General features: G+C 39.0%; 1 protein-coding gene across 4 annotated transcripts in view; it reads left to right on the forward strand.

Moving 5' to 3' along the window:
* ttyh2l (tweety homolog 2, like) overlaps window positions 1-25,998 on the forward strand; it is a 49,500-nt gene that overhangs the window by 21,371 nt on the left and 2,131 nt on the right. For all 4 annotated transcript variants that reach the window (XM_053612350.1, XM_053612361.1, XM_053612368.1 and 1 more), the window contains 10 exons: window positions 3,886-4,106; window positions 6,300-6,395; window positions 11,016-11,088; window positions 18,446-18,515; window positions 18,678-18,733; window positions 19,938-20,030; window positions 20,143-20,235; window positions 20,325-20,467; window positions 21,593-21,778; window positions 21,924-22,002. In XM_053612350.1, coding sequence (XP_053468325.1) covers window positions 3,886-4,106; window positions 6,300-6,395; window positions 11,016-11,088; window positions 18,446-18,515; window positions 18,678-18,733; window positions 19,938-20,030; window positions 20,143-20,235; window positions 20,325-20,467; window positions 21,593-21,778; window positions 21,924-22,002 — 1,110 coding nt within the window. The remainder of the gene's footprint in view (window positions 1-3,885; window positions 4,107-6,299; window positions 6,396-11,015; window positions 11,089-18,445; window positions 18,516-18,677; window positions 18,734-19,937; window positions 20,031-20,142; window positions 20,236-20,324; window positions 20,468-21,592; window positions 21,779-21,923; window positions 22,003-25,998) is intronic.

Consider the following 25,998-nt stretch of genomic DNA (forward strand, 5'->3'; position numbering starts at 1 on the left):
TGAAGATAAGTTGGAATTAGTCTCGGAGATTGTAAATGGAGGGAGGACACGAGCAGCCTAATGTCCTTCAGAAAGAAAGGAGGGACTGGTAAGTACAGATCAAGAGATAAGCATAGGTAATGTTTACAAAAAGAGGGCATTGTGATACTTGAAAACATTTCCTTATACTTGTAGCACAATATCCGAGTTTGCTCAAAGAGTGCCGGATAAAAAGAAGTGACACCTTTAAAAACATAATAATTTTTTGAAAAATGAACAATTTTAATGTCCAGGTTGTGAGTAACAGTGGAGACAGTCAGTGTAATAAAAGCACTGATGATACCAGTGATATGTCACAAAAATGATCGCAATATCAATATATAGGTAATGAATAAAACATGACAGGACTTACAGTTACAGCTGATAAGCAAAGACAACAGATGTGATGTGGTCCGATACAAAGTGGAGGTGGATTACAGTGCCCTCCACTAATATTGGCACCCTTGGTATATATGAGCAAAGAAGGCGGTGAAAAATTGCCTTTATTGTTTAACTTTTTGAGCTTTTGTTAAAAAAAAAAAAAAAACCCACAAAAATACTCTGCTCTCATGCTCTCTGCTATCATATCAAACAATTGCAAACAAAATACAGGTTTATATTTAAAAAATCTTTGTTAAATATAGGTGTGCAACAATTTTTGGCACCCTTTTAGTTAATACTTTGCGCTACCTCCCTTTGCCAAGATAACAGCTCTGAGTCTTCTCCTATAATGCCTGATGAGGTTGGAGAATACATGGAAAGGGATCTGAGACCGTTCCTCCATACAGAATCTCTCCAGAACCTTCAAATTTCGAGGTCCACTCTGGTGGACTCTCCTCTTCAGTTCACCCCACAGGTCTTCTATGGGTTTCCAGTCAGGGGACTGGGATGGCCATGGCAAGACCTTGATTTTGTGGTCAGTAAGTGTTTTTGTGTTGATTTTGATGCCTGTTTTGGATCATTGTCCTGCTGGAAGATCCAACCACGGCCCATTTTAAGCTCTCTGGCAGAGGCAGTCAGGTTTTCATTTAATATCTGTTGATATTTGATAGTCCATGATGTATCCTAACAAAATGTCCAGGTCCTCTGGGAGAAAAACAGCCCCAAAACATTAAAGAGCCTCCACCCTATTTAACCGAGGGCATGAGGTACTTTTCCATATGGCTACCTCCCTGCTGTGCTAAAACCACCTCTGGTGTTTATTGCCAAAAAGCTTTATTTTGGTTTCATCTAACCATAGAACCCGATCCCATTTGAAGTTCCAGTAGTGTCTGGCAAACTGAAGACGCTCAAGTTTGTTTTTCTTGAAAGCCTTCCAGACAACTTGTGGTGATGTAGGTGACTTCAGATTGTAGTTTTGGAGACTTTCTGACCCCAAGACTCAACTAACTTCAGCAATTCTCCAGCTGTGATCCTTGGAGATTTTTTGGCCACTCGAACCATCCTCTTCACAGTGCGTTGAGACAATATAGACACACGTCCTCTTCCAGGTTGATTCATAACATTTCCAATTGACTGGAACTTCTTAATTATTACCCTGATGGTGGAAATTTTGTGGTATTTTCTTATAGCCGCTTCCCATTTTTGAAGCTCAACAACCTTTTGCCGCACATCACAGCTATTTTCCTTGGTCTTACCCATTGTTATGAATGACTAAGGGAATTTGGTCTACGTGTTACCTCATATTTATACCCCTGTGAAACAGGAAGTCATGGTTGAACGATTTCCTGTTCCTAGTCACCCAGGTGTGCTAAAAACAGAAATGATTAGTTCACGTCTCGAGTCTTCGGGTTCGAGTCGTTCGTTTATCCCGTGACCGCCCCGTAGGCTGAATGCAGTGGGGCTGTGAAGTGATGAACGAACGACTCGAACCCGATGACTCGAGGCGTGAACGAATCATTTCTGTTTCCTGTACAGAACCCATGTGGATGTTGCAGCGCGTGCGTGGTCAAAAATGGACGAATCACTCTCTGAGGCATCTCGTTGTTCCCGAGTCATATTAAAGATTCGTTCAAAATGAAATCCTCACACAATCCTCTGTCCTGAAAATTGGAAAACATACTGACTGCCACTTGAGACTCCTTCCACAAGTGTTAAACAAACATCTTATAATAGAAAGCTTTATGATATGAATGCTTATACATTATTCTTTCTTAAATAACATATATTTAATGTTTATTATTAGTCTTAGATCATGTAGATTATCTGGCATACAGGTCCTTGTGTATGAGCGCATTAATATAAACCTATCACTTAAATCACAGTCAGAACTAGTGTTAGAGCGGTTCCCTTATAGAAAATTCAACACATTCTAACTAAAGAGTCGAGCATTCAACAGTGCTCTGCTGTAAATCATTATATCGCCCAGTCCAATATTTAATTAACAAAACTTAGTCTCATATTATTTTGGAGACTGAACTATTTAAATGTATTAGTATAATATTGGTGTAGTTGCAATACTGTAAAATATGAATTGCTTTGTCATGGTTGGTAGATATAAGCTTTCGTAACCTATTAGCTATGTTAGCCTTGTGCCTCCAGGGCAGAATTAAACAAAAAAGGTGGGCTCTATAGACATTTTATTGAATTGGACTACATTTGGACTACAAGTAGAAAATTTCTTATCTTTTAAAGCCCTGCCAACATTTAGAACAGCTCAATAGGCAGAGAGTTTGGTGCTTATCTGCCTTTGACAAATAGCTTTGCACTTTCTCTGTAACATGACAACGTGAATATTTTGTACTGCTAACTTTAAGAGAGATTTAAAAAAAAGATATTCTGGTTAGAGGCTGGAGACTGTTTATAGCTGCTATAGCGCAAGTGATAACAGGAACATTTTTTATGGACATTTCACAAGTGTAAAAATGTAATATATGTCGTACTTTAATAAATAGAAGTTTTAATTGTTGGCTGATTGCTGTTGTATAGGAGCAATAAAACACTTGTGTTTTGTAGGAGATGCTGTTATAGGAAAATAATTCACTTCAGGGTGTCAACGCATCACACCATCCCATCCTTGACTATTTTCATGACAGCACATTCCATTTTGGCTGCCAAAGAACAGCAGTAGTTATTTATTACATGATAATTACCCTTTATTGGTTTTTATCTCAGGCAGAATTAGCCTGAGATTATTTTAGATTGCAGGCTGATTTGTTAAAACATGCAGCTGCTCTAGTTGTCCAGCAGACATGCTGGACCAAAATGATTCCTCTCTGTCTCAGCCATCTCTCTTGGGCTTTAGCCCGTATTTCTAAAATGGATTTGCATATGGTAATCATATCCATTAGGAGATTATTCTGGATTAGAGTTTTTGAGAGGTTTGATAAATATGGCTCGCTCTGCAACATGCAGACACAAAAGGTTATTTGGATGCATGTATATGAATACATGGGGGGAGGGGGGCAAGGTGGCTTAGTGGTTAGCGCATTTTCCTCGCACCTCCAGGCTTGGGGGCTCAATTCCTGCCTCCTCCATGTGTGCGCAGTTTGCATGTCCTCCCCGTGCATTGGGGGTTTCCTCTGGGTACTCCGGTTTCATCCCTCAGTCCAAATACATGCACTGTAGGCTGATTGTCATTTTCAAATTGTCCATAGTGTGTGAATGGGTGTGTGAGTGTGTGTGTGTGTGTGTGTGTGTGTGTGCGATTGTGCCCTGCGATGGGTTGGTAGCCGAAACTCACCGTGACCCTTTGTAGGATAAGCGGTACAGAAAACGGGTGAAAGGATGAATACATGAGAAAAAAAGGGTGAAATGATGTGTGGTGAAATGACAAACACAAGATCTTTATGAGGCTTGACTCTGCCTCCAGATCCACAGTCTATTCATCAGCTAACTGACGGCTCTCCTGGATCTGTCCTCTTTCAGGTGACTGGCTCTTTGAGCAACATACAGTTACGGCTAAAGGAGCACCTGGCACGGCTGGATGAGATCTTTTCGCCTCGGCAGGACTACACCCAGACACTTCGCTTCATGCAGCAGATGGCTGACAATATCATCCGACAGCTCACTGCCATGCCCAACATCAGCCAGGCCAGACAGGACCTTGAAACAGTCGCTGATCAGGCCAGCTACATCGAGTATTACAGGTGACGTGCATGGCGTTAATGGGCTTAGTACTACTTCTTTATGAGTTATTTTTAAAAGACTGCAAATTGAGTTGGCGTCAAGGTGGGTAGCATTGCCATCTCACATTACCAGGGTTCCGGGTTTGAGCCCTGGTGTGGAGTTTTGCATGTTCTCCCTGTGTTTAGGTGGGCTTCCTCTGGGTTCTTCTGTTTTCTCCCACCTCCCAAAAACATTCTGGTAGGTAGACTGGTTATGCTAATTTGCCCCTAGGTGCAAATGTGTGCATGCATGGTGCCCTGTGTGTATTCCCAGCAGGGCTACAGATCCACCGCGTCCATGACCAGAACAAAGCGCTTCCTGAAGCTGAATAAATGCAATCTGAGTCCTGGGTTGCTCAATGCAGTAGTCAAATCCTGCAAGTCTTACATCCGTCGTGTTGTTCTTTTTTTTTATTTATCTCCGTTTAATTCTCCGGAGAGCACTACGTTAGTGTATAGTATGTGACCTGCATGTAATGGATTATAAGTCTGGTCACCGCGTTTCTCCATCACACATAAAGCTATTCAGAGTGCTATTAACAGCCACAGCTGATTTCTGGCCTGCAGACAAGCGCCATTAACTAGCACAGAATTATGTAGGAGTCACTTGTGCCATTGACCTTTATCCAGCCTTTAAAGCAGTCCCTCATTTCCACTGCCCTTTCAGAGCTGTTAGGCATGCCGAATTGAGTCATATATTCTCTGTGAAGATCGCATTCCCATTTGTAGACTAGCGTGTTATGAACTAGCAGCGGGCTTATTGATGAAGGGCTCATGTTTCTGGTGACCGGAGGACTGCGGTATCGAGCGAGAATGTGCACACCTTCTTCCTCCATTACTCAGGGCAAATCGAATCAGCCAACTTCCTCAGTCTCTCTGTCTCAAGGTGTATGAGTATAGGATTGTGGCTTTATCTGCGTGCTATAGCATCAATGTAGATGTTCAAAATACCTGCAGCCATTACAATATAAATGATAAGAGATGAGTTGATTAGTTGTCTAGCTGTAATCAATTTGATCTACTATTCTGACCTGATAAACATGACTTCAGAGTACAGCTGCAACAACTAATTGATAAAATTAGTTGGTCTGTGCGGTACATTTACTCATTATGTTACTTCTGTTCCGAAAACACGTTTCGAAGAGTAAATACTAAAGTTGTGTCCCAAATGAAGTACTAGACACTCACACGATGTACTCTATCGTCTAGTGCAGTTTCCGCGGACCCCTAGTGGTCAGCGGTGTAATTGCAGGGGGTGCGTAGGAGAGTTTTAAAGATGTTTAAATAATATTATATATATATATTTTTAAATGTATCAAAATATATTCAGATGAGATGTTTTAAAATGAATCAATTTGGTTATTCGCGTGCATTCACAAATATCACGTTAGCTGAGCTGACGATCGTTCATTGATGGATTTATTTTAAATTTATTTACAAATGAAATGATAAGTTGCAAAGACCTATGAGTGGTAGACAAGTTCAAGTGTCACATTGATGGATAAAATAAACAAAAGATAATTCAGAGAGTCAAATTAAATGTCACACCAACAATAAAATGCAATTATTTATGTATTACTTTTTATAGATGCAAAGAAGAAAAAAAACACAGAATTAAACTACAGTCCTAAATGAATAATATATATTCAGGTGTGTGTTTGTGTGTATTGGGTTCTTTTCAGCCTTCTATAATTGGACAAACATTTGTGTAAAGTTTTAGTCTGAAGTTTATATTTGTACTGGAAGTTTGCCCCGCCCCATCCGATTAATCGAGAGAAGAAGAAGAAGAAAAAAAATCGATTATGAAAATAATCGTTAGTTGCAGCCCTACTTCAAAGTTATTCGGGAACTGGTTGTGTCAAACAAGGTGGCAGCAGTTGCTGCTGTACAAGCCAAGATGAATAAACACTCATCAGAGTAGACACAGTCTCAGAGTGAGATGATGTCCATAGTGTCTGTTCTCTAGCTCATGAAATACTTGTGTCTGTGGATTTTCAGTACTGAATTAATAACTGATTAAAACACACACACACACTTGAAACTCCTGCTGGTGTATTATGCATTGAATCCCTTTTAAATAAAACACTGTGCTGTACATTTCAAGCTGTGGTTTCGTTCCTGTGAAAGAATAAGTGATATATAGTTTTATGGATGATTTGATTCTGCTTCTTTCAGATGGCTGATGTATCTCCTGCTGCTGATTCTAGACCTGATCATCTGTCTGGGATGCTGTTTGGGGCTGGCGAAGCATTCTCGCTGGCTGCTCACCCTGTGAGTGCTTCTCATGTTTCTGCATACTTACTGAGAGAGCACAGATCTCCTCCTCTGTGTCTGTAATATGCACTTACTGTCCTATACCAAAACCAGAAATTTTATGCATTTTTAAAAAAATATATATATATATTTTCTGTTCCTGGCAATGAAAGTGACATGCAAGTGTTCACATAACATGTTCACATGTTCTAATTTTAGATGCCTTCTGTAAGACACGAATGACCCTTGTTGCTTCGTGTTGAAAAAGCGATATAAACAATGATCTATGGCAACAACAGGCACAGGCTCACCGGAAATGGACAGTTTGGACAAATTACAAGAACACTGATTGGTCTTTCTCCGATCTTTAACTGTCCAGTTTTGGTGAGTGTGTGCTTACTGTAGCCTCAGATTCCTGTTCTTGGAGTCAGCTGTTGCAATCTATCCGCCTCAAACGTTCAGCGTTTTCTGTGTCCCACGGTTGCAAAGAGTTGTTATTTGAGTCACCGTGGATCTGGCCATTCTCCTCTGATCTCTCATCAATGGAGAATTTCCACATTTTTCGGTTTTTATTTATTTATTTATTTTTATCTCTCGCACCATTCTGTGTAAACACAGCACTTTTCAACAGTTTCTGAAATACTCCAAACAGCTATAACATTTTCCCCCATTCTGATGTTTGATGTGAACATTAACTGAAGCTCTTGACCGGTATATGCATCATTTAATGCGTTGATCGCACTGCTGCAACTTGATTAGCTGGTTGGATAATTGAATAAATAAGTCGGTGCACATGTATTCCTTATAAAATGGTCAGTGAGATGTTGTAAGTATGCAGATTCCACGTGTGTGTCCCGGTTTGGGAACGCAGTATATGTCGATTGTCATGTTCTTCCTTTTACCACTAACAGATGAAGGGATTAGATAAGCAAACCAACGTTATTCTCAAGCACTCGAGGGAATAAAAGACCCCTACACACATGTGCTCAGTGCAGTCTTCAAGCATATACGTATCTAGCAGGTATTGTGGTTACCAACACTAAGGCAAAGCCTGCTTCCTGTCACCTAGCATCTTCAGCAGACGTGCACGTTTCTTGCAAGGCTGTCTTTTGTCTAAAGTTCATCTATTATTCATCAAAATAAGTTCACAGAGAGAGGCTACGGACATGTTCTCATTCTGAGAGCATAACTATGCGTTCGCATATGTGCTCGTGAATAACAACACTAAGTAATTAGCTGAAGTGAATATTTTGCATCTTCAAACATTAAGGTGAAATGTTACCCCAGCTAAAATAGGGTTGCTCTTTTATTTCTATCAAAATAGGGATTTTCGTTCATTCGGCTGATTCATTTAATAGTGTTTTCCTTTGCTATCAGTGGATGTCACTCTTTGTTAAGTTTGTTTGTTACCTACATGCTTTAGTGAAATGTATATAAGTCCAATCAAAGCAGTTGTTTTTAAGTAGTTAAAAGCTCTCAAACTGTTTCCGATGTGCCTGTGCCAAATCTTTAAAGTCAATGTTCTCCCTTTTTACTTTTGGGGGAAACCAAAAAACCAAAATGAGATCTATCAGAACTATATATAGTAGAAAATGTCACCATGTGAAGGGTTTTTTAGGCTGCCACATAGCATGCAGTGAATATGAAGTCATATGGGACTATATATAAATATATAGTGCATGGTATAGTATATGGTGGGTAATATAATATAAATGCATTATAGTGGTCTCATTTGTGCGCTCCTTTAATTCCATGGCAGGTAGTCATCAGAAGATGAAGGTATTATTTTTAAATACCTTCCTTCCTGTGTGGTCTTACTTTTTTATCTACCCATCTGTCTTCTCTGCCTGTGAAACAGCTGTGTGGTCACTTCTGTCTGGTCTGCTCACGTTTCAGGAGCAGCTTGCTTCATGCTTTAATTTGTCCTCACTCGTGTGGTTTTAACTGAATATAATGACATCACACACACCAGCAGTATAAAAACAAACTGGGTCTCTTGAATGCTGGCTACTCCCTTCTCTCGCTCCCTCATATCTCATACATTCATCCTTGTCTCGCTCTCCCTGCTCCCTCCACTTACTCCACTAATGCCTATTGATCGCTCTGCCAGGATGTGTGCGTATGCGCTAGTGTGTGTCTGTGCGCGATTGCACCCTTAACTAATTTTTAAGTGCTTCCAGTCCACTTTACTGGTGCTTTTAAGACCATCATCAGAAAAGAGATTTGGTTCGTGAAAACCTCGGCTGCATTTTTGCGCCCATCAGGGAGTCGTTTTCTCCATTTTATTTCTTTTCTCTCCTTCTCTTTCTCTCTCAATTATTATTCCTCCTTCTCTCCCTCTAATCTATGCACATAAACATGCTAGGGCTCAACAGTATTCTTTGGTAACCGTTATCATAATTGCATTCCGACCATCTCAGAGCTTGCAGATAAGTTTTTTGCCATTGTTTTGATAAATTGTGGAATTGGTGTAATTAAAAAAATATATTCAGGCCAGTTTTTAACCGTGTCAAATTATGGGTCTACCAAGTTGCACTGATCACTATTTACATGGAGTAATGGAGGAACAATCTGGGGAACGTGATAACATAAATGTTGAAACAATTTGTGACTAAAACAAAGGAAGCAGAAAAACAAATGTGGCAGAATCCAGTGCTGAATCCAGTAAGTGTTGCCAGATATGATTGTTGGAAAAACAGCTGAAAAAAAAGCATAATTGATTTATTCATCCATCTTCAGTAACTGCTTCATACTGGTCAGGGTTGTGCTGCATCTGGTACCTAATCCAGAATCAATGGGCACACAGTGGAAGCACATCCTAGTTAGACTCCAGTCCATCGCGGGGCACCAGCCACACACATTCACACACTAATACACACCTAGGGGTAATTTACCATTACATTCTGTCCACTTTCCAAGGACAAGGGAGAACCTGGTGGAAACCCAAGGGCAGAACATGTGAAACGCTGCACAGACAGTAACATGAGCTCAGGATAACGAGGTGGTAACACTACCCACTGCACCACTGAGCCACCCATCCAAAAACAAAAACATGATCGCAAATAAAATGAAAAGAAATAAAAATAAAATGATAATAAGAATAAAATTGATCCAAATCAGTTATTTTTATAATAACGAAAATATATTTTTGTTTGTTTGTTTGTTTATAGGTAATTTTTTGTAACTGGCCAATTAAATTGAGATATTGAAAAGTTAGTCACTGTTGATTCGGAGAGATGTTATTTTAGTTCGTATTCACAATTGGTGACTTAAATTCAAAAGTTCAATATTTATGAAGAAGCAGCTTAATTTTTATTCTTTGTTGTCAACTGCAGCACACGCACGAGGCAATTTAAAAATAAACAAGTAAAAATAATGACCAGTGCAATGAAATATGAATGAGAAAATGGCAAGAGTTCAAATAATAATCTAATAAAAGTCTAGTACATTGCTCAGTATATTGCTGCATAAATAGTTCTGGGCACAATTATCACATTAATCACTGCAATTTTGGCTTAATATAATGATCTGGCTTCCACCCTCATTTGGCAGGTTTTTAAAAAAAATAAGCACTTGATCCTGCACATCCTGTTTGTCGTTGTTTTTGTTGTTGTTGTTGTTTTTAAACAATGAACTAGAAGTACATTTGCTGATAGATTATATGGCCAAAAGTTTGTAGACACCTGACCATTACATTTACATTACATTACATTACATTACATTTATTCACTTAGCAGACGCTTTTATCCAAAGCGACTTACAAATGAGAAAGATACAAGCAAATTACACCCATAATGTATGTGGACCGTCCCCAAACTTTTGCCACAAAGGAAGTACACAGTTGTTTAGGATGGATTTGATGGCCACTCCATGCGTATAACTCCACTCTGACTACAGCCCATGGGCAGTGATAAGAGGTGGATTGAAAGAGTAAACAAGTCATTTCAATGGTTTAATAGTTCACTTTGTAACCACTGGAGCGCAAATCATGATGTGTACGAATATAATCTCAATATTCTATTTTTGTCCTTTGTGCATCCCTGCATATCCAGAGACAAACAGACAAACAATGATATTTAGTGTAGAAACCAACACTGAAAGAATTAAGTGGATCATTTAGAATATATGCTTGCACTTCCGTGTTGTCAAAAAATAGCTACAACATAATAAATACACTTATATAGTATTAAGTGTGTAATTTTGAATCTGATGTTTTCAAATGATACCTTGTTTATGTGTGTAGCAGAAGGATTTATTAGCAGTGAGCATTTTATTTCGGGTGTGTCACTTATGTACTCTTACTAAAATGGTGGGTGCCCCTGGCATGTGAACAAAGCGTGAATCTCATTGGTCAGCCAGTTTTTGACGCGACACATCAAAAAACAAACGAACCCCTCGACTTTAAAAAAAATGTATGCCTGGGTGTGAACACTCTCACTGACAGCCATTGGCACGGTAAATGGACCGTTTTTTGTGCTGCAAAAATTGTCCCAGTGTGAAAAAAAATACTCAGGGTTTTTTTTTGTTTTTGTTTTTTTAAGTAAACTTCATAAGCTTGGAATACTTGTGATAATATCTATATACAGTACATCCTTTCTATGGCCTCTTATCAAGCCTCTTTCTCTTTCTATGTTTCAGTATTATGGTGTTAGCTATGCTGACTCTTATACTGAGCTGGGCATCACTTGGGGTCGGCATGGCCACTGCAGTGGTGAGTTGTTACTGTTCTTACTAAACACTGACTAAAACAGTACCTATTACAGTTAGAACACTACATGTTGCAGTTAGAACACTACATGTTACAGTGAGAACTCTACCTGTTACAGTTAGAACACTACATGTTACAGTGAGAACTCTACCTGTTACAGTTAGAACTCTACATGTTACAGTTAGAACACTACATGTTACAGTTAGAACTCTACCTGTTACAGTTAGAACACTACATGTTACAGTTAGAACTCTACCTGTTACAGTGAGAACACTACATGTTACAGTTAGAACTCTACATGTTACAGATAGAACACTACATGTTACAGTGAGAACTCTACCTGTTACAGTTAGAACACTACATGTTACAGTGAGAACTCTACATGTTACAGATAGAACACTACATGTTACAGTTAGAACTCTACATGTTACAGATAGAACACTACATGTTACAGTTAGAACTCTACATGTTACAGATAGAACACTACATGTTACAGATAGAACACTACATGTTACAGTTAGAACACTACATGTTACAGTTAGAACTCTACGTGTTACAGATAGAACTCTACGTGTTACAGTTAGAACTCTACCTGTTACTGTTAGAACACTACATGTTACAGTTAGAACTCTACGTGTTACAGTTAGAACTCTACCTGTTACAGTTAGAACACTACATGTTACAGTTAGAACTCTACGTGTTACAGTTAGAACTCTACATGTTACAGTTAGAACTCTACATGTTACAGTTAGAACACTACATGTTACAGTTAGAACTCTACCTGTTACTGTTAGAACACTACATGTTACAGTTAGAACTCTACGTGTTACAGTTAGAACTCTACCTGTTACAGTTAGAACACTACATGTTACAGTTAGAACTCTACGTGTTACAGTTAGAACTCTACATGTTACAGTTAGAACTCTACATGTTACAGTTAGAACACTACGTGTTACAGTTAGAACTCTACCTGTTACTGTTAGAACACTACGTGTTACAGTTAGAACTCTACGTGTTACAGTTAGAACTCTACCTGTTACAGTTAGAACACTACGTGTTACAGTTAGAACTCTACGTGTTACAGTTAGAACTCTACGTGTTACAGTTAGAACTCTACCTGTTACTGTTAGAACACTACATGTTACAGTTAGAACTCTACGTGTTACAGTTAGAACTCTACCTGTTACAGTTAGAACACTACATGTTACAGTTAGAACTCTACGTGTTACAGTTAGAACTCTACATGTTACAGTTAGAACACTACATGTTACAGTTAGAACTCTACCTGTTACTGTTAGAACACTACGTGTTACAGTTAGAACTCTACGTGTTACAGTTAGAACTCTACCTGTTACAGTTAGAACACTACGTGTTACAGTTAGAACTCTACGTGTTACAGTTAGAACTCTACATGTTACAGTTAGAACTCTACCTGTTACTGTTAGAACACTACATGTTACAGTTAGAACTCTACGTGTTACAGTTAGAACTCTACCTGTTACAGTTAGAACACTACATGTTACAGTTAGAACTCTACGTGTTACAGTTAGAACTCTACATGTTACAGTTAGAACTCTACATGTTACAGTTAGAACACTACATGTTACAGTTAGAACTCTACCTGTTACTGTTAGAACACTACATGTTACAGTTAGAACTCTACGTGTTACAGTTAGAACTCTACCTGTTACAGTTAGAACACTACATGTTACAGTTAGAACTCTACGTGTTACAGTTAGAACTCTACATGTTACAGTTAGAACTCTACGTGTTACAGTTAGAACACTACATGTTACAGTTAGAACTCTACGTGTTACAGTTAGAACTCTACCTGTTACAGTTAGAACACTACCTGTTACAGTTAGAACTCTACATGTTACAGTTAGAACTCTACATGTTACAGTTAGAACACTACCTGTTACTGTTAGAACTCTACCTGTTACTGTTAGAACACTACATGTTACAGTTAGAACTCTACGTGTTACAGTTAGAACTCTACATGTTACAGTTAGAACACTACGTGTTACAGTTAGAACTCTACGTGTTACAGTTAGAACTCTACATGTTACAGTTAGAACTCTACATGTTACAGTTAGAACACTACATGTTACAGTTAGAATACTAGATGTTACAGTTAGAACACTACATGTTACAGTTTAAATGATATCTGTACGATCACACATTGCAGCTGACCGTCTGTTATAGCAAGAATGAAGTTGGTGTTTCTAGGTCATTATTATGGAGACAGAGGGAGTAAAGTTTAACTTCTTCTTCAGAGGATTACTGAGGCTCAGCAACTGCTATTCACTTTAGTCTGCATGTCTCAGTGGTGCAGGCCGCTTACTAAAGCTTATTACAGAGCCCTAGTGCCTGGTCATTCAGGTTAAACAACCTTCAGGCTTATTGATGTAAACAGCTCTTCCTTCTGGGTCACTCATGGCATAAACAGGTCGAGGTGCTGCTTGCACCTCTGTTCCATTGTGTCTGTCCTTCCATCTCCCTTTCTCTCTCTCTCTCTCTCTCTCTCTCTCTCTCTCTCTCTCTTTCTCTCTGTTTCTTTATTTCACACACACTTTCTTTTAGACATGCATGTGCATACATGCCCTGGCTACACTGTTTGTGTATTGTATTCAGTAGTCATGCCAGCATCTAAGACTTCTTAGCTATGTGCATGTCATAGACGGATTATCCAGAAAAAGCTTCTTTATCTGCACAGCTGTTTCTTTTCCACACTCTTGTGACTCAGATTACCGAGAGTCCCAATTTATAAGCTATAGACCTACATAGTATGTAAATATTTCAGGATGCATTTTCATATTTTGATGGGATACTTATATCAGCGCTCTGAGTAATGGTCGATAACCGTTACCGAGCTAATGTTGACTTCCTCTCAGTAAAACATCACAGACGTGAAGGTGGCATGCTTCCAGGAAATTTCTGAGCTGCGTTCATATGCAAAGATCTGTATTGTCGACATTATACATATTCATGACATGTGTACAAGAGATGCCAGTGGATTGGACTAGAAAAATATACATCCAATATGGAACCAGTGATTCAGGCAAATGTCAGGTACAAACATGTCTAATAGTATTTATAATTTCTTCATAGAACAAAAGTATGCTGATTGCATGAACCAAAATGAATGATTTCAACTAGTAGTATACCCTGCAGTTTTTCTGTACTGTTAACCCATGTGGAACCAGCACGGTTGCTCTTCTTCCTGGTTGCTACGAGGAACCAGCCCTTTGGAGCCAGATCTATTTCTCTTTGGAGAAGCGGAAAAGCGATTAATGATGTCACTCCTCAGACACAAGCCATTGGTTCTGTGTCTCTTTGGGGATTGAGTCTTAACATGGTTGATGAAGGGAAGGATCAGGGGTCAGTCACTCCCTGTAAAGTGGATTGCCCCCTGCCGATGTGCCACATTGATTCAGGTCCCGCAGGCCTGCCGACCCTTTTCTCCTAATCCATGTAGAATACAATGTAGAACATAAATGCTCTTAGGAATGGGTTCAAATGATCAATCAATGTCCGACAGCTGACAAGTCATTTAGAGAGGTCGACTGGGGTTCTTTAATCAACATTTTTTTTTTTTTAACAATAATCTGATTACGGTATCTCAGTGATATAAAAACGGTCATTTTTGTTCATTGTGGAATACCTCAGCTCATATTGAGGAGGGCAATGAAATCAGGATGCTCAAAATATGTTTCAACACCCACGTTGCTGAAAAAAAAAAGTTCCTCTTTTTTACATGTGTACTGAAATTTAAACTGCTGCCTCTTCATTGATCTCCTCAGGAGGCTTGCCGGTGTCCTTGCATACTAATGTATTCTGGCTGGGCTTTCTGTTTTCATTAAGAATATCGAGTCTTTGGTTGCCATCACTGTATTTCAGACCTGAAAGTTTACTTGGGTTGGATTTGTTTTTGTCATGGAGAGTGATTTCGTCCAGTTGCACAGAGTCAAGTAGATAACAGTGCAGTATATTGCTGGTTTGCGTCAGACTGCATACAGTATGTTACACCTGTCAGTAGAATAAGTTATCCTGTGATTAACAAATATGTTAAATATGTTATCCTGTGATTAATTTTAGAGGAAACCTATAACTGTGCCTATTACATAAACAATATAGCCCATTAAGTAACAGCCATTGGTTAGTGATTCATGGCGGCAAAATGATGTCTTTGAATAATAGTCACTTCTGCCATCAAAGCAGCCACTTTTCAAGGCAATTTCTGTGTTATGATCAAATTCTAGTTATTGTGGATATTTATCGAGCATCTAGCTCACTTTCTGTTTTTCTGTGATCATGACAATGATGATTTTGGTGCAGTAAAAGACAAATAGTTATTTAACTGGTTTATCAATGTTAGTTAATAAAGAAACATTAGTCTCTCAGATGAAGATGGACCTAAACTAGTCTAATTACTCACAGCTTGTCAGGACTTTCCTCTGACCAATTTCACAAGCAGTCATTCAGAAAACCCAAGTGATCATTGTTGAAAACATGCACCTTTTGCGCATCCATCAATGCTACACACTTAGATTGAAACCTGTCCAAATATTTCCACTGAAGAGAAGCAACAAATGCTGCTGCAGCTGTGCTTCAAGTCAATTAGAGAAAATAACAGGTCTCCTCCAGATTTCATTTGCAAGAAGATGAATATGATGAAGCACTGTAATTGCAGTGTCTTTCAGCTGTTACACTCGTGCAAATGAGTGTGGAGGAGGCAGAGGAATTTTTAATTTGAGTCAAAAAAAAAAGAAAGAAGTGGTTTGTTTCTGCTTTCAGTTAAGGCCAACGTGACACTAAAAGCTGAGTAAATAATGTTTTTCAGTCCAGGTCATTTCAAATGTTGGTATCTTGCAATAATGAAGTAGGTAAACTACAAATCTGTGCATTCCTAACTGGTGTGTATTGCACTGGTGTGTGCTATGCTGCCCTGCTTGTGTTTTGGTGTCAGCTATGTTTTAAAAATTCACCTGCCATTTGGGTATTGCTCAGACATTCATATTAGCGTTTGTTGCTGTTTTTAACAAAAGTACAATTTGGCTAATGTTACAACCATCTGTCATAATGCTCCCTGTTGTTGTATGTTGGCTTCTGTTTCTGTTTCTTTTTTCTTTTTTTTTTTTGCAACAGCATGTGGATCATTGTCGTTGTTTGCACAGGGGAACCCTGCAACCTGACTAGACCAGACTGACTCTCTTCTCTTTGAGTTGCAGTAGCTTTTGTCTTTTTCAGCAATGCTGAAGTATAAAAGCACAAGCTATTTTGTGGTTACAAATAACCTGTTGCACTCTAGATACATGTGGAAGCTGTAGGGGATGAGCAGCAATCATTTTGATTACTCGCTCCTTCTGTTTTGTGGCTTGGGTGGATAGAATATTGGATTTTCTGTGTCTTTTATATAACTCAATAAAACCTCATTGATATTTTAATAAGTGTTAGGCGTTTTGGTCTGGCAGCAGGGTTTCGGCTGGACGGGAGTCCACTCTCTCATTCACATTGCTGTCCACTATATAAATGGGTCGTAACCGCTAACCATAAATATTTAAGGCTTTTTCACAGACGTTTAACTATTTGTCCTTAGACTCAAGTCTGGTAGTTTGTGTTCAGATTTTTAATTAACATTCCAATGTAACACAGCATTTTACACAGATAAGGTAATGAACAAACACACGAGCACAGCACCACCATAATATACATCAGTCCAGTCGTGGCAGGGATTGGATCGGTGTTACAATATAGCATGTATTTGTGTCCTAGCACATGAAGATATATTCCTCAGCTGTCTGATAAGGACTCTTTTGAGGACAATTCTGGACACATGTTGGACAGTTTGAAGAGAAATGAAGTCTGTCAAACTGGCACAGAAACAGTGTCGGACATTTGACACCGCCTGATCATCAGTTTCGTGATTTCAGGATTTTCCCCTGTATATTACATTTAGAAGACCTATTGAAGCCCATCTAAGGCCTAGACTAGTCCCTTAGACTTACTACTTTGAGACACTTACTGAGAATTATTGTTAGGTTTTTGGCACATCATGGCAGTAGCTTGTCATAGGTCACATGGCTACATTCAAGTAGGACATGCAGATAAGCAAGCCATTTTCTTTCATCTTAACAACAGTAAATAAGGTAGTTATGAGACGTCATAGCTTGATGTGCAGTTTCGAATTAATTTTTGAGATTACAGAGCAAACATTGTAGTGTGATGTCACATTGGACACTTGCTGTCTTATTTAAGATCATCTTAAAATTGTCCTCAGATGCAGTGTATTCTTTTGATTTCCGTTGTGTGGAGATTTATTCGTTGTGTCTGTGTAACGCGCAGTGAGATTTCAATAATGCCGGCACTTAATTCTACCTCATCCATAATGACAGCAATTTAGGAAAGCGAAACGAAATAAATGTTCTACTATCGCACAGTGGAATACAATCAGTGTTACATTGACAGAGGAGAACAGGGCAATGAAATGACGACCGATAAAATATGTTCAAACACTAACTCTCCTGGAAAGAAAATGTTGATTTGCCCTTAACATTTATATTGATATTAAATTTCAACTTCTTTTTTGATCCCCGCTTGAGGCCACTGGTGTCACTGCATATTAATGTATTCTGAACGTACTTCACTTTGTATGTGAACAGTTTTCCTTAAGATAACTACTTCTTCGTTTGCCATCACTGCATCTCAGGACACAGTTGAGCGATTGGTTTGATTAGTTTTTGCTGTGAAGAGTGAACTCTCCATGTGAGCGTAACTGCGGTTGCTTTTGTGTATCTCTGCACAGTTTTTCTCTATGTGCAATGTAAAAATTGGCACGTGCAATGTGCAATATTAAGAAGGTGGCATATGGCAAGTAGCAAATCCCCAATAGTGCAGTACAGTAACAACAGATGTTTGCGACTTTACTGGCTAAAGTGCATTGAATCTACAACACACCCAACCCTTTCCTTAAATCCTGTTTAGTACGTGCACCAGCATCTCCGAAAGCTCGGGAGAAGTTATTTATACAACCTTTCATTACATTGCTTATAACTGGCTTCCTCCTTTATCACACATACACATCCTTAGCTGACAGTCTCATATACAACTCTGGAGATGGATTATATTAACCTCTTGGGCCTAGGGTATGGAATGTACAACACAACTACCATTCACTAAATTACACACATTTGTCTCTCTAAAATGTCTGAGAGGAGTTATTTATACAGTATTTACGTTGGTTATTGCCTTGCTTATCTCTCTCCTACATGCACATCAGTTAACTGACTGTCTCATGCAGATAATGTTTTTCTGATATGGATCTTCTGCATTATAATTCACTTTACTTTTAATATCCTAGGGTGCCAGCGACTTTTGTGTGGCCCCTGACAAATTTATTGTGAATCAAACAAAGGACTTCCTGCGTGAAGGCAAGTTTCCTACAACCTGGATCTAGGGATTAATACACAATATCTTATCACCATGAGGCAGTTCATTTGTGTACCGTTTTATTAAAATAAGCACGTGTGAGCAATAGAAATGAGAGTTGTTAAAAATCTTCTTTTTTTTCTTCTTCTTACTGTGCCTTACAGATGTAGCCCATTACTACCTTTACTGCAGCCAGACTCTACTCAATCCTTTTCAGCAGGTAAGCGTTGTATTCTCTCTGATTATGAACTCTCAGACAGAGCTGTTATTAGGGGCCGATGGCATAATTGGACCGGTTAATTCAGAGAAAGCTCAGTGTTAACCCCATTATTATGGCATGATTAAAATATCAGCACGCATAATTTAATTACTTAAAGAAGATATGAAAATAAACTTGGATCAGATGGAATCCTTTAGTCTGTGGGTTTGTGGTAATTAGTTTTGTCTGGCTTCCTGTGGGATTCCTGCCAAAGGTAGGCATTAGTTTAGTTTGTTGGAACTAAACTGCTTTTGGTTGTTTATTAAGTATTAAGCTTGTTGGAAGTAAAAATGAGGCAGAAGCATGTAGTAAAATGTGGCTAAAACTGTACTCATTAACATACCCCTGACCTTAAGGGTTAAATGTTTTCATTTCTACAGGATGATGTGGCACCAGGAAAGGTTTTGCCACAGAACCTACTATACTATGTTAGCTAATGTAAGTTATAATGTAACAAACTCTTGTGTCATGGTATATTTTGACAGGTTTGGTTACAAGTCAATAATGGATATCACAGTGCCAACCACTGGCTGCTGTAAATTACCCCTAGGTGTAAATTAGTGTGTGAATGTGTTAGTTTGTGTGCATCCTGAGTGTATTCCCACCCCACGTCCAGCGTTCCCAGGATACGCCCTGGATCCAGTGTGAACTCTGACCAAGATAAAGTAGTTACTGGATATGAATGAATAAATAAATGCAAACCAAATGCTATGTGTGCAAACAATAACAACCAAAACTCACATACTAAAACTTCACTTCTGTTGACATGTGACAAAGTTGAGCTATTTTACTAGCAGCTAATTGCCAGATTTTTTTTGGATGGCAAGTGGCATTTGCAAATTGCATATTCATGCATATTCACAGTTCCAAGCTTTTTCACTGAGGGTAAAAGTACAGAGATGTTTCAAGGTCTCTTGAGCTATTAAAAAAAATATAAGCAATAAAATAGCTTTTCCAGTTAGATTATTTATATTCTCATAATGTTAATATTTACTATACATTCAGATTGTAAGCTGATGACTATTACAAATACAAATACTCTAATGCTACATTTTAAACGCCAAACATTTTATATCACTGTGACGTATCTTCTCCTGGCAGGAAGTGGCTCAAATTGGGCGAAACACCAGCATAAATATTTTTAAGTCTTATCCCTGTGTTGTAGCCGCTGACCATCTTCCAGAGGTCCCTGACAACCATGCAGATTCAGGTCCAAGGCTTGCTTCAGATTTCTCTCTCAGTCTTCCCCACTGCTGAGGTAAGAGCTCCACACCTTTACGTGTATTTATAAAACACTTTATGCGTATTATAGTATCTGCCTGTTTTTCATTTAAACATAAATGCTGTTATTTGTGCATGCATGTTTTTAGAGGGATCTGTTGGGCATTCAAGGGATTCTGAACACCACAGAAATAAGCTTGCACCAGCTCACAGCCTTGCTGGACTGCCGCAGTCTGCATAAGGTGAGAGCCTTTTTAGTGCACTGTGTCTGTCTCACAGCGTAGAATATGAATCAGCGTCTGTGTGTTTTGTGTGTGTGTTTCCATGGCAGGACTATCTGGATGCCCTGGTGGGATTGTGTTATGATGGGGTGGAGGGCCTACTCTACCTGTGCCTTTTCTCACTGCTGGCAGCCTGCGCCTTTGGCGCCATGCTGTGCACCATTCCACGAGCATTTATCCTTATAGCCAACAGGTAAACCTCGCTTGTTTTGGTAAGATAACGTATTGCTGCTAAAAGTGTTTCAGGTTTTTTTGTGGGGGAATTTTTTCATTATTTAGAAACTAGTTCTTAGCAAGATCAGTGTTTTTTTTTATGTGAAAGGGTATGTACTGTACGTATGTAGGTAATGGTTTCATAATTGATGGAAATAATGGACACTAGATATTAATATCTAGGATGTCATAAGGAGTACGATCTCCCGTCGCCTTTAGAACAGCTTTAATACTTCTCGAGATGCTGTCATGTACGTCATGAATAGCTAGTGGCAGGATGGGCAACCATTTTCAAGAAAAAGAAATCCTTCAATTATTTAAAGGATGAAGGAAGTGGATAGCTACTACACAGTTTGTGCTCCATACTTTTCCATAAAGTTTTTTTTAAATCTGGTGACTGAGGAGGCCAAGGAAGGACTTCATCCTGTGCTCATCAAACCACTCATGAGAATAACTACACATTATCAGGAAAGAGTGATTGCACTACAGGATGCACCTGGTCGTGTAACATTTCCTCATATTTGTTTCCTATTATACAACCATGCAAAGCAATCACTGGATATAATGATTTCCACGAGATGGCTGCCCATATAAATATGGACTTAGCAATCGGCAGCAGTCATTGAAGGTTAAAGGCATTCTTTGGCTTCCTCCAAACATAAATCCATCCAGATGTAGGAAATATAGTGAAAGTTGATTTATCAGACCATATTTTCTTAGGTTGCTGAGGAGTCTGGGTTTTTTTTTTTTTGTTGTTGTTGTTTTTTTGGGGTTTTTTTTGCTCCTAATACCAAATTATGCATTCTCATGTACTGGCCTTTGATACAAAAGATTTCGGAATAGTAACAGAACTCATGAAATAAAGTAGGAAATTAAAGTACTCTTCTCTTGAATTACTGTATTCATTGCCAGAAAAAAAGAGACAAAATGAAAGAGTTGATATGCTAATGCTAACCTCCCCTAACCAATTATCACCAAGTTGAAACAGAAGGGGAAAAAAAGCAGTAAAGTGATTTAAATGTATTAACTGCCAAAAAGGGTGACAAAGAATGGAGATGCTTATGTCTATAGCGCCTCAAGCCAAGCCTGCTCTCTGTGCCCACAGGGACAGGAACTATGACGACATAGACGAGGAGGACCCGTTTAACCCGCAGTCACGGCGCATGGCCCCATACAACACAAGTCGTACAAATGTGCACAGCTTCTGCAGCTACAGCAGCAGCCTTGGAAGCCAGAGCAGCCTGCAGCCACCACCGCCAGCCGCCTCCACCGCTCCCCCTCCAGAGTACATGTGAGTGAATTCTGATGCAGATTAATACATGTTTACAAGTTATGTACTTTCCCTGAACTCTTTTAGCTGATTGGAGTTGCATAATCATCTAAGTGGTTAGACCTACACCCATGCCTCACTCTCACTGTCTCTGTTCATCAATTAGGAATCAGTCAATGCTGTTTGGAGGAAATCCTCGATATGAAAATGTGCCACTGATTGGAAGAGGTTCACCACCACCTTCGGTATGTCATGGTAAAACTGTGAGCCATACAGCAGCCAAGCTTATCATTTTCTATCAACTCGTTCTGTATTTGCTGAAATAATGAACGGGAATCAACGTGTTAGGGCTAGTGCAACACTGCCCCCTGCTGGTTTTAGCGATTAGCATCGCATGCCTCCTCTTTGTCTCTGATGATTCTCTTTTGCCTTTCGGTTCCCATCAGGCTATGTTACGTATTAAATAATGAAAAGAATAAAAGAACAAATATAGAAATATATATGAAGTTGGTATAATAAAGCAATAAGCCACTCGAGGGTGTGTGTGAAAGTTACAGTTACATTTATATAGTGCTTTTCCAGACACTGAAAGCACTTTACATGTGGGGGGTTGGGGATGGCGGGGTCTCAAGCGTTTCTTTAGATTATTAATGAGACTTAATTTGTCCATAAATTGATTTTGAGACAGAAAACTATTATCACCCATGTTCCACCATGAGGCCATCTAGTAAGTTACTACATTTATTTACTTCTTTCATTAGCAGGAATGAAAACTGAACCGAAGCAAATGCCCCAATTACCAATATTCAATTCAGTTAAATTTAAGTCTAGCGCTTTAATAATCTACAGTGTCACAAAGCAGCTTTACAGAAATCCGGATGTAGGTTTAGATGTAAATCCAAGGACAATCCAAGGTAACAAGGAAAAAAGAAAACGTTTTAAGAACATAAGCACCTAATGTTGGCAGGACACCTATAATCAGTGTTTCCAGTGCTCACTGCTGTTGGCTGCCTTTTGCCTTTCAATATTGTGCCATTCAAAAAATCTAATACTTTCAGTTCTTTTAGTTCACACTTCAAAGTACATGTGTGTCTGTGTGCAGTCTAGTATTTAACCTGCCTCTATACTAGACTGTAGCACTACTTAAGTGTGATGTACATGACACTTACATGTCCCATTCACCTAAATAAACATTTATAAAGGTTTATTCTAACAGGTGTAAAAACCTGCAGTAACTCTATAGGGGAGGAGTTCATAAGGCTTATTGACATCTACATTTGCACTTTTTGACAACTGATGTACTCAAATCAGCCCTAATATTAAAACCACCTGCTTAATATTGTGTAGGTCCCCCTTGTGCCACCAAAACAGCTCTGACCTGCTGAGGCATGGACTCCACAAGACCTCTGAAGGTGTGCTGTGGTATCCGGCACTAAGACGTTAGCAGCAGATCCTTTAAGTCCTGTATGATGCAAGGTGGGGCCTCCGTTGATCTGACTTGTTTGTCCAGCACATCCCACAGATGCTCGATCAGATTGAGATCTCTGGAATTTGGAGGCATTAGTCTCAGATGAGGGGGGCACGGTGGCTTAGTGGTTAACACGTTTGCCTCGCACCTCCAGGGGTGGGGGATTAATTCCTGTCTCCGCCCTGTGCGTGTGGAGTTTGCAAGTTTCTCAAACAATTCCTGAATCCTTTTTATGGTGTGGCAGGGCGCATTATCCTGCTGAAAGAGGCCACTGCCATTAGGGAAAACCGTTTCATGAAGGGGTGTACTTGGTCTGCACACACGCCTTCGGTGCTGGACAGGGGTCATCATGGGCACTCTGACCGGTCTGCTGCTACCCAGCTCCATACACAGCGATCTGCCATGCACTGTGTGCATTTCTGACACCTTTCTATCATAGCCATCATTAACTTTTTCAGCAATTTGTGCTGCAGTAGCTCTTATGTGGGATCGGACCAAACGGGCTAGCCTTCACTGTCTACGCACATCAGTGAGCCTTGGGCGCCCATGACCCTGTCGCCTGTTCACCAGTTGTCCTTCCTTGGACCACTTTTTGTAGGTACTAACCACTGCATATGGGAACACCCCACAAGACCTGCCATTTTGGAGATGTTCTGACCCAGTCGTTTAGCCATCACAACCTGGCCCTTGTCAAAGTCGCTCAGATCCTTTCACTTGCCCATTTTTCTTCCACATCAACTTCAAGAACTGACTGTTCACTTGCTGATATAAGGGCGAAATATATTCGACCCCTTGACAGGTGCCTCTGTAACGAGATAATCAGTGTTATTCACTTCACCTGTCAGTGGTTTTATTTTTAAGGCTGATCGGTGTAAATCTACATTATGAATGCCAATGTGTTTTATTGTAACCTATTATCAGATTTGTCATGCTATCTCGATAATGATAATTGGAACACGACAGGAGAAACAATAATGCACACAGTTGTACAATATAATAGGAAATAAACATAATGTATGCATACACAAATGCAGTACAAAAATAAAAATGCACAGATACACTTATGCATGTATACCCTGTGTGAAATTGTGCAGATTTAAGGTGGTGTGTATCAGCATGATATGAGTATAGGGACAAGGAATCAAAGTCCCATAAAGTGCAGTGTGTGCATGAGTTACAAGTGCTAAATGTCTTATTATTCATCGATGCAAAATAAAAAAAAGTGTCCATATTAGATGTGTTATTGTTATTTTATGTCAAATTCATTCGAATTTTAAAAAACCATTCACGTTTAATTACTATTTTCCCCCTTTGTTTTATTCATTTCTGGATTTATATCTACAGACATGTAGATACAGTAAGTGGGCTTCTTAAGAAATACACTGTCTTTGTTATTTGCCTTTGTCTTCATCTTCTCTATACCGCTTTCATCCTAGGTTATAATATCTGGTCCAACAGTGCAGTTGTTCTTCACTCATCATCACTATGTTTCTCAGCACAGTCAAGCAGTTTGTTTCTTATGGATTAAATTAGTCATATTAAGTCTCATCCCCTCAGTAGTGTGAGCTCTGACGTACTGCTGTGTTCTTGTTGTTCATTGTCACCCATCCTAACTGCCACGGGAGGTGAGAATCACCAGGATACCTCCATGGGCAAGTGCATGCAAGACCTTCCAAAGCCACGACCTTCCAACAAAGTCACATAGTGTCTGTATGATGAAGTATTTCATATACACTAACGGTCAAAAGATTGCAGACACTTGACTGAAATGTTGCTCGTGATCTTAAAAATCTTTTGATTAGAAGGTGTATGATTAAATGTTTGAAATCGGTGTTGTAGACAAAAATATCATTGTACCAACATATTTCTTTCTTTCATTAGAAAACTAACATTTTATTTACAAAAAATAATTAATTAATGGATGACTTGGAGCGAACTATTCGAAAAAAGCAGTCAATAACTGTCCAGCGTAGGTGGGAACTCCTTTAATACGGTATAAAAAGCATCTCAGGGAGATTCCTCAAGAAATCGGTTTAGAAAAGGCCAAGAATACATTTCTGGAAATTCTAGTCAAAAAAGGGCATCTACTTTGAAGATGCTAAAATATTAAATTACTTTGATTTATTTTGGATTTTTTTTTTTTTATCACAACATAATTCCCAGAGTTTTGATGACTTTATTATTATTCCCAAAAGTGTGTGTGTGTGGGGGGGGGATAAAATATAGAATGAGTGTGTGTAAACTTTTGACTGGTAGTGTACATACTGTTGTTATACAGCCAGTGTTCATTTTCTTCTTCTGGCCCCTCGTGGGAGATCATGTAAACCTTGGAGCTATCTAACTTTCAGAGTTTCAAGTTTATTTGTCCCGTGCACAAAATGTCAGTGACAATTGTATACATTGCAGTGCTTATTGTGAGGCTCAGGTACTCTGCAATACAAACAAAAAATATATCAGAAGATAAAAGGGGGGAGGAAAGTGGGGGAAAGAGATTACTTACAAATACAGTATATGTAACAAAATATGCAGAACATATTGGTATGTATGGTTTGTGTGCCTAGATAGTATACTGTCGATAGTATGTCGGTAATGTGCAGATCCTAACTGTAAACATGGGAATATGTGCAGTCACGGTGTAAAAATAAAAAGTAGCTGTATGCACTTGCAGTGTCTGAGCAGTCCACTATAGACAGGTTGAAGCAGATAAAGCAGCAGTACAAAGTAGCATTAAAAAAATTATATTTAAATTAAAGGTATAAATTAATAAATTAGT

The sequence above is a fragment of the Ictalurus furcatus genome, chromosome 2, assembly GCF_023375685.1.
Source record: "Ictalurus furcatus strain D&B chromosome 2, Billie_1.0, whole genome shotgun sequence".
Lineage (NCBI taxonomy): Eukaryota > Metazoa > Chordata > Actinopteri > Siluriformes > Ictaluridae > Ictalurus > Ictalurus furcatus.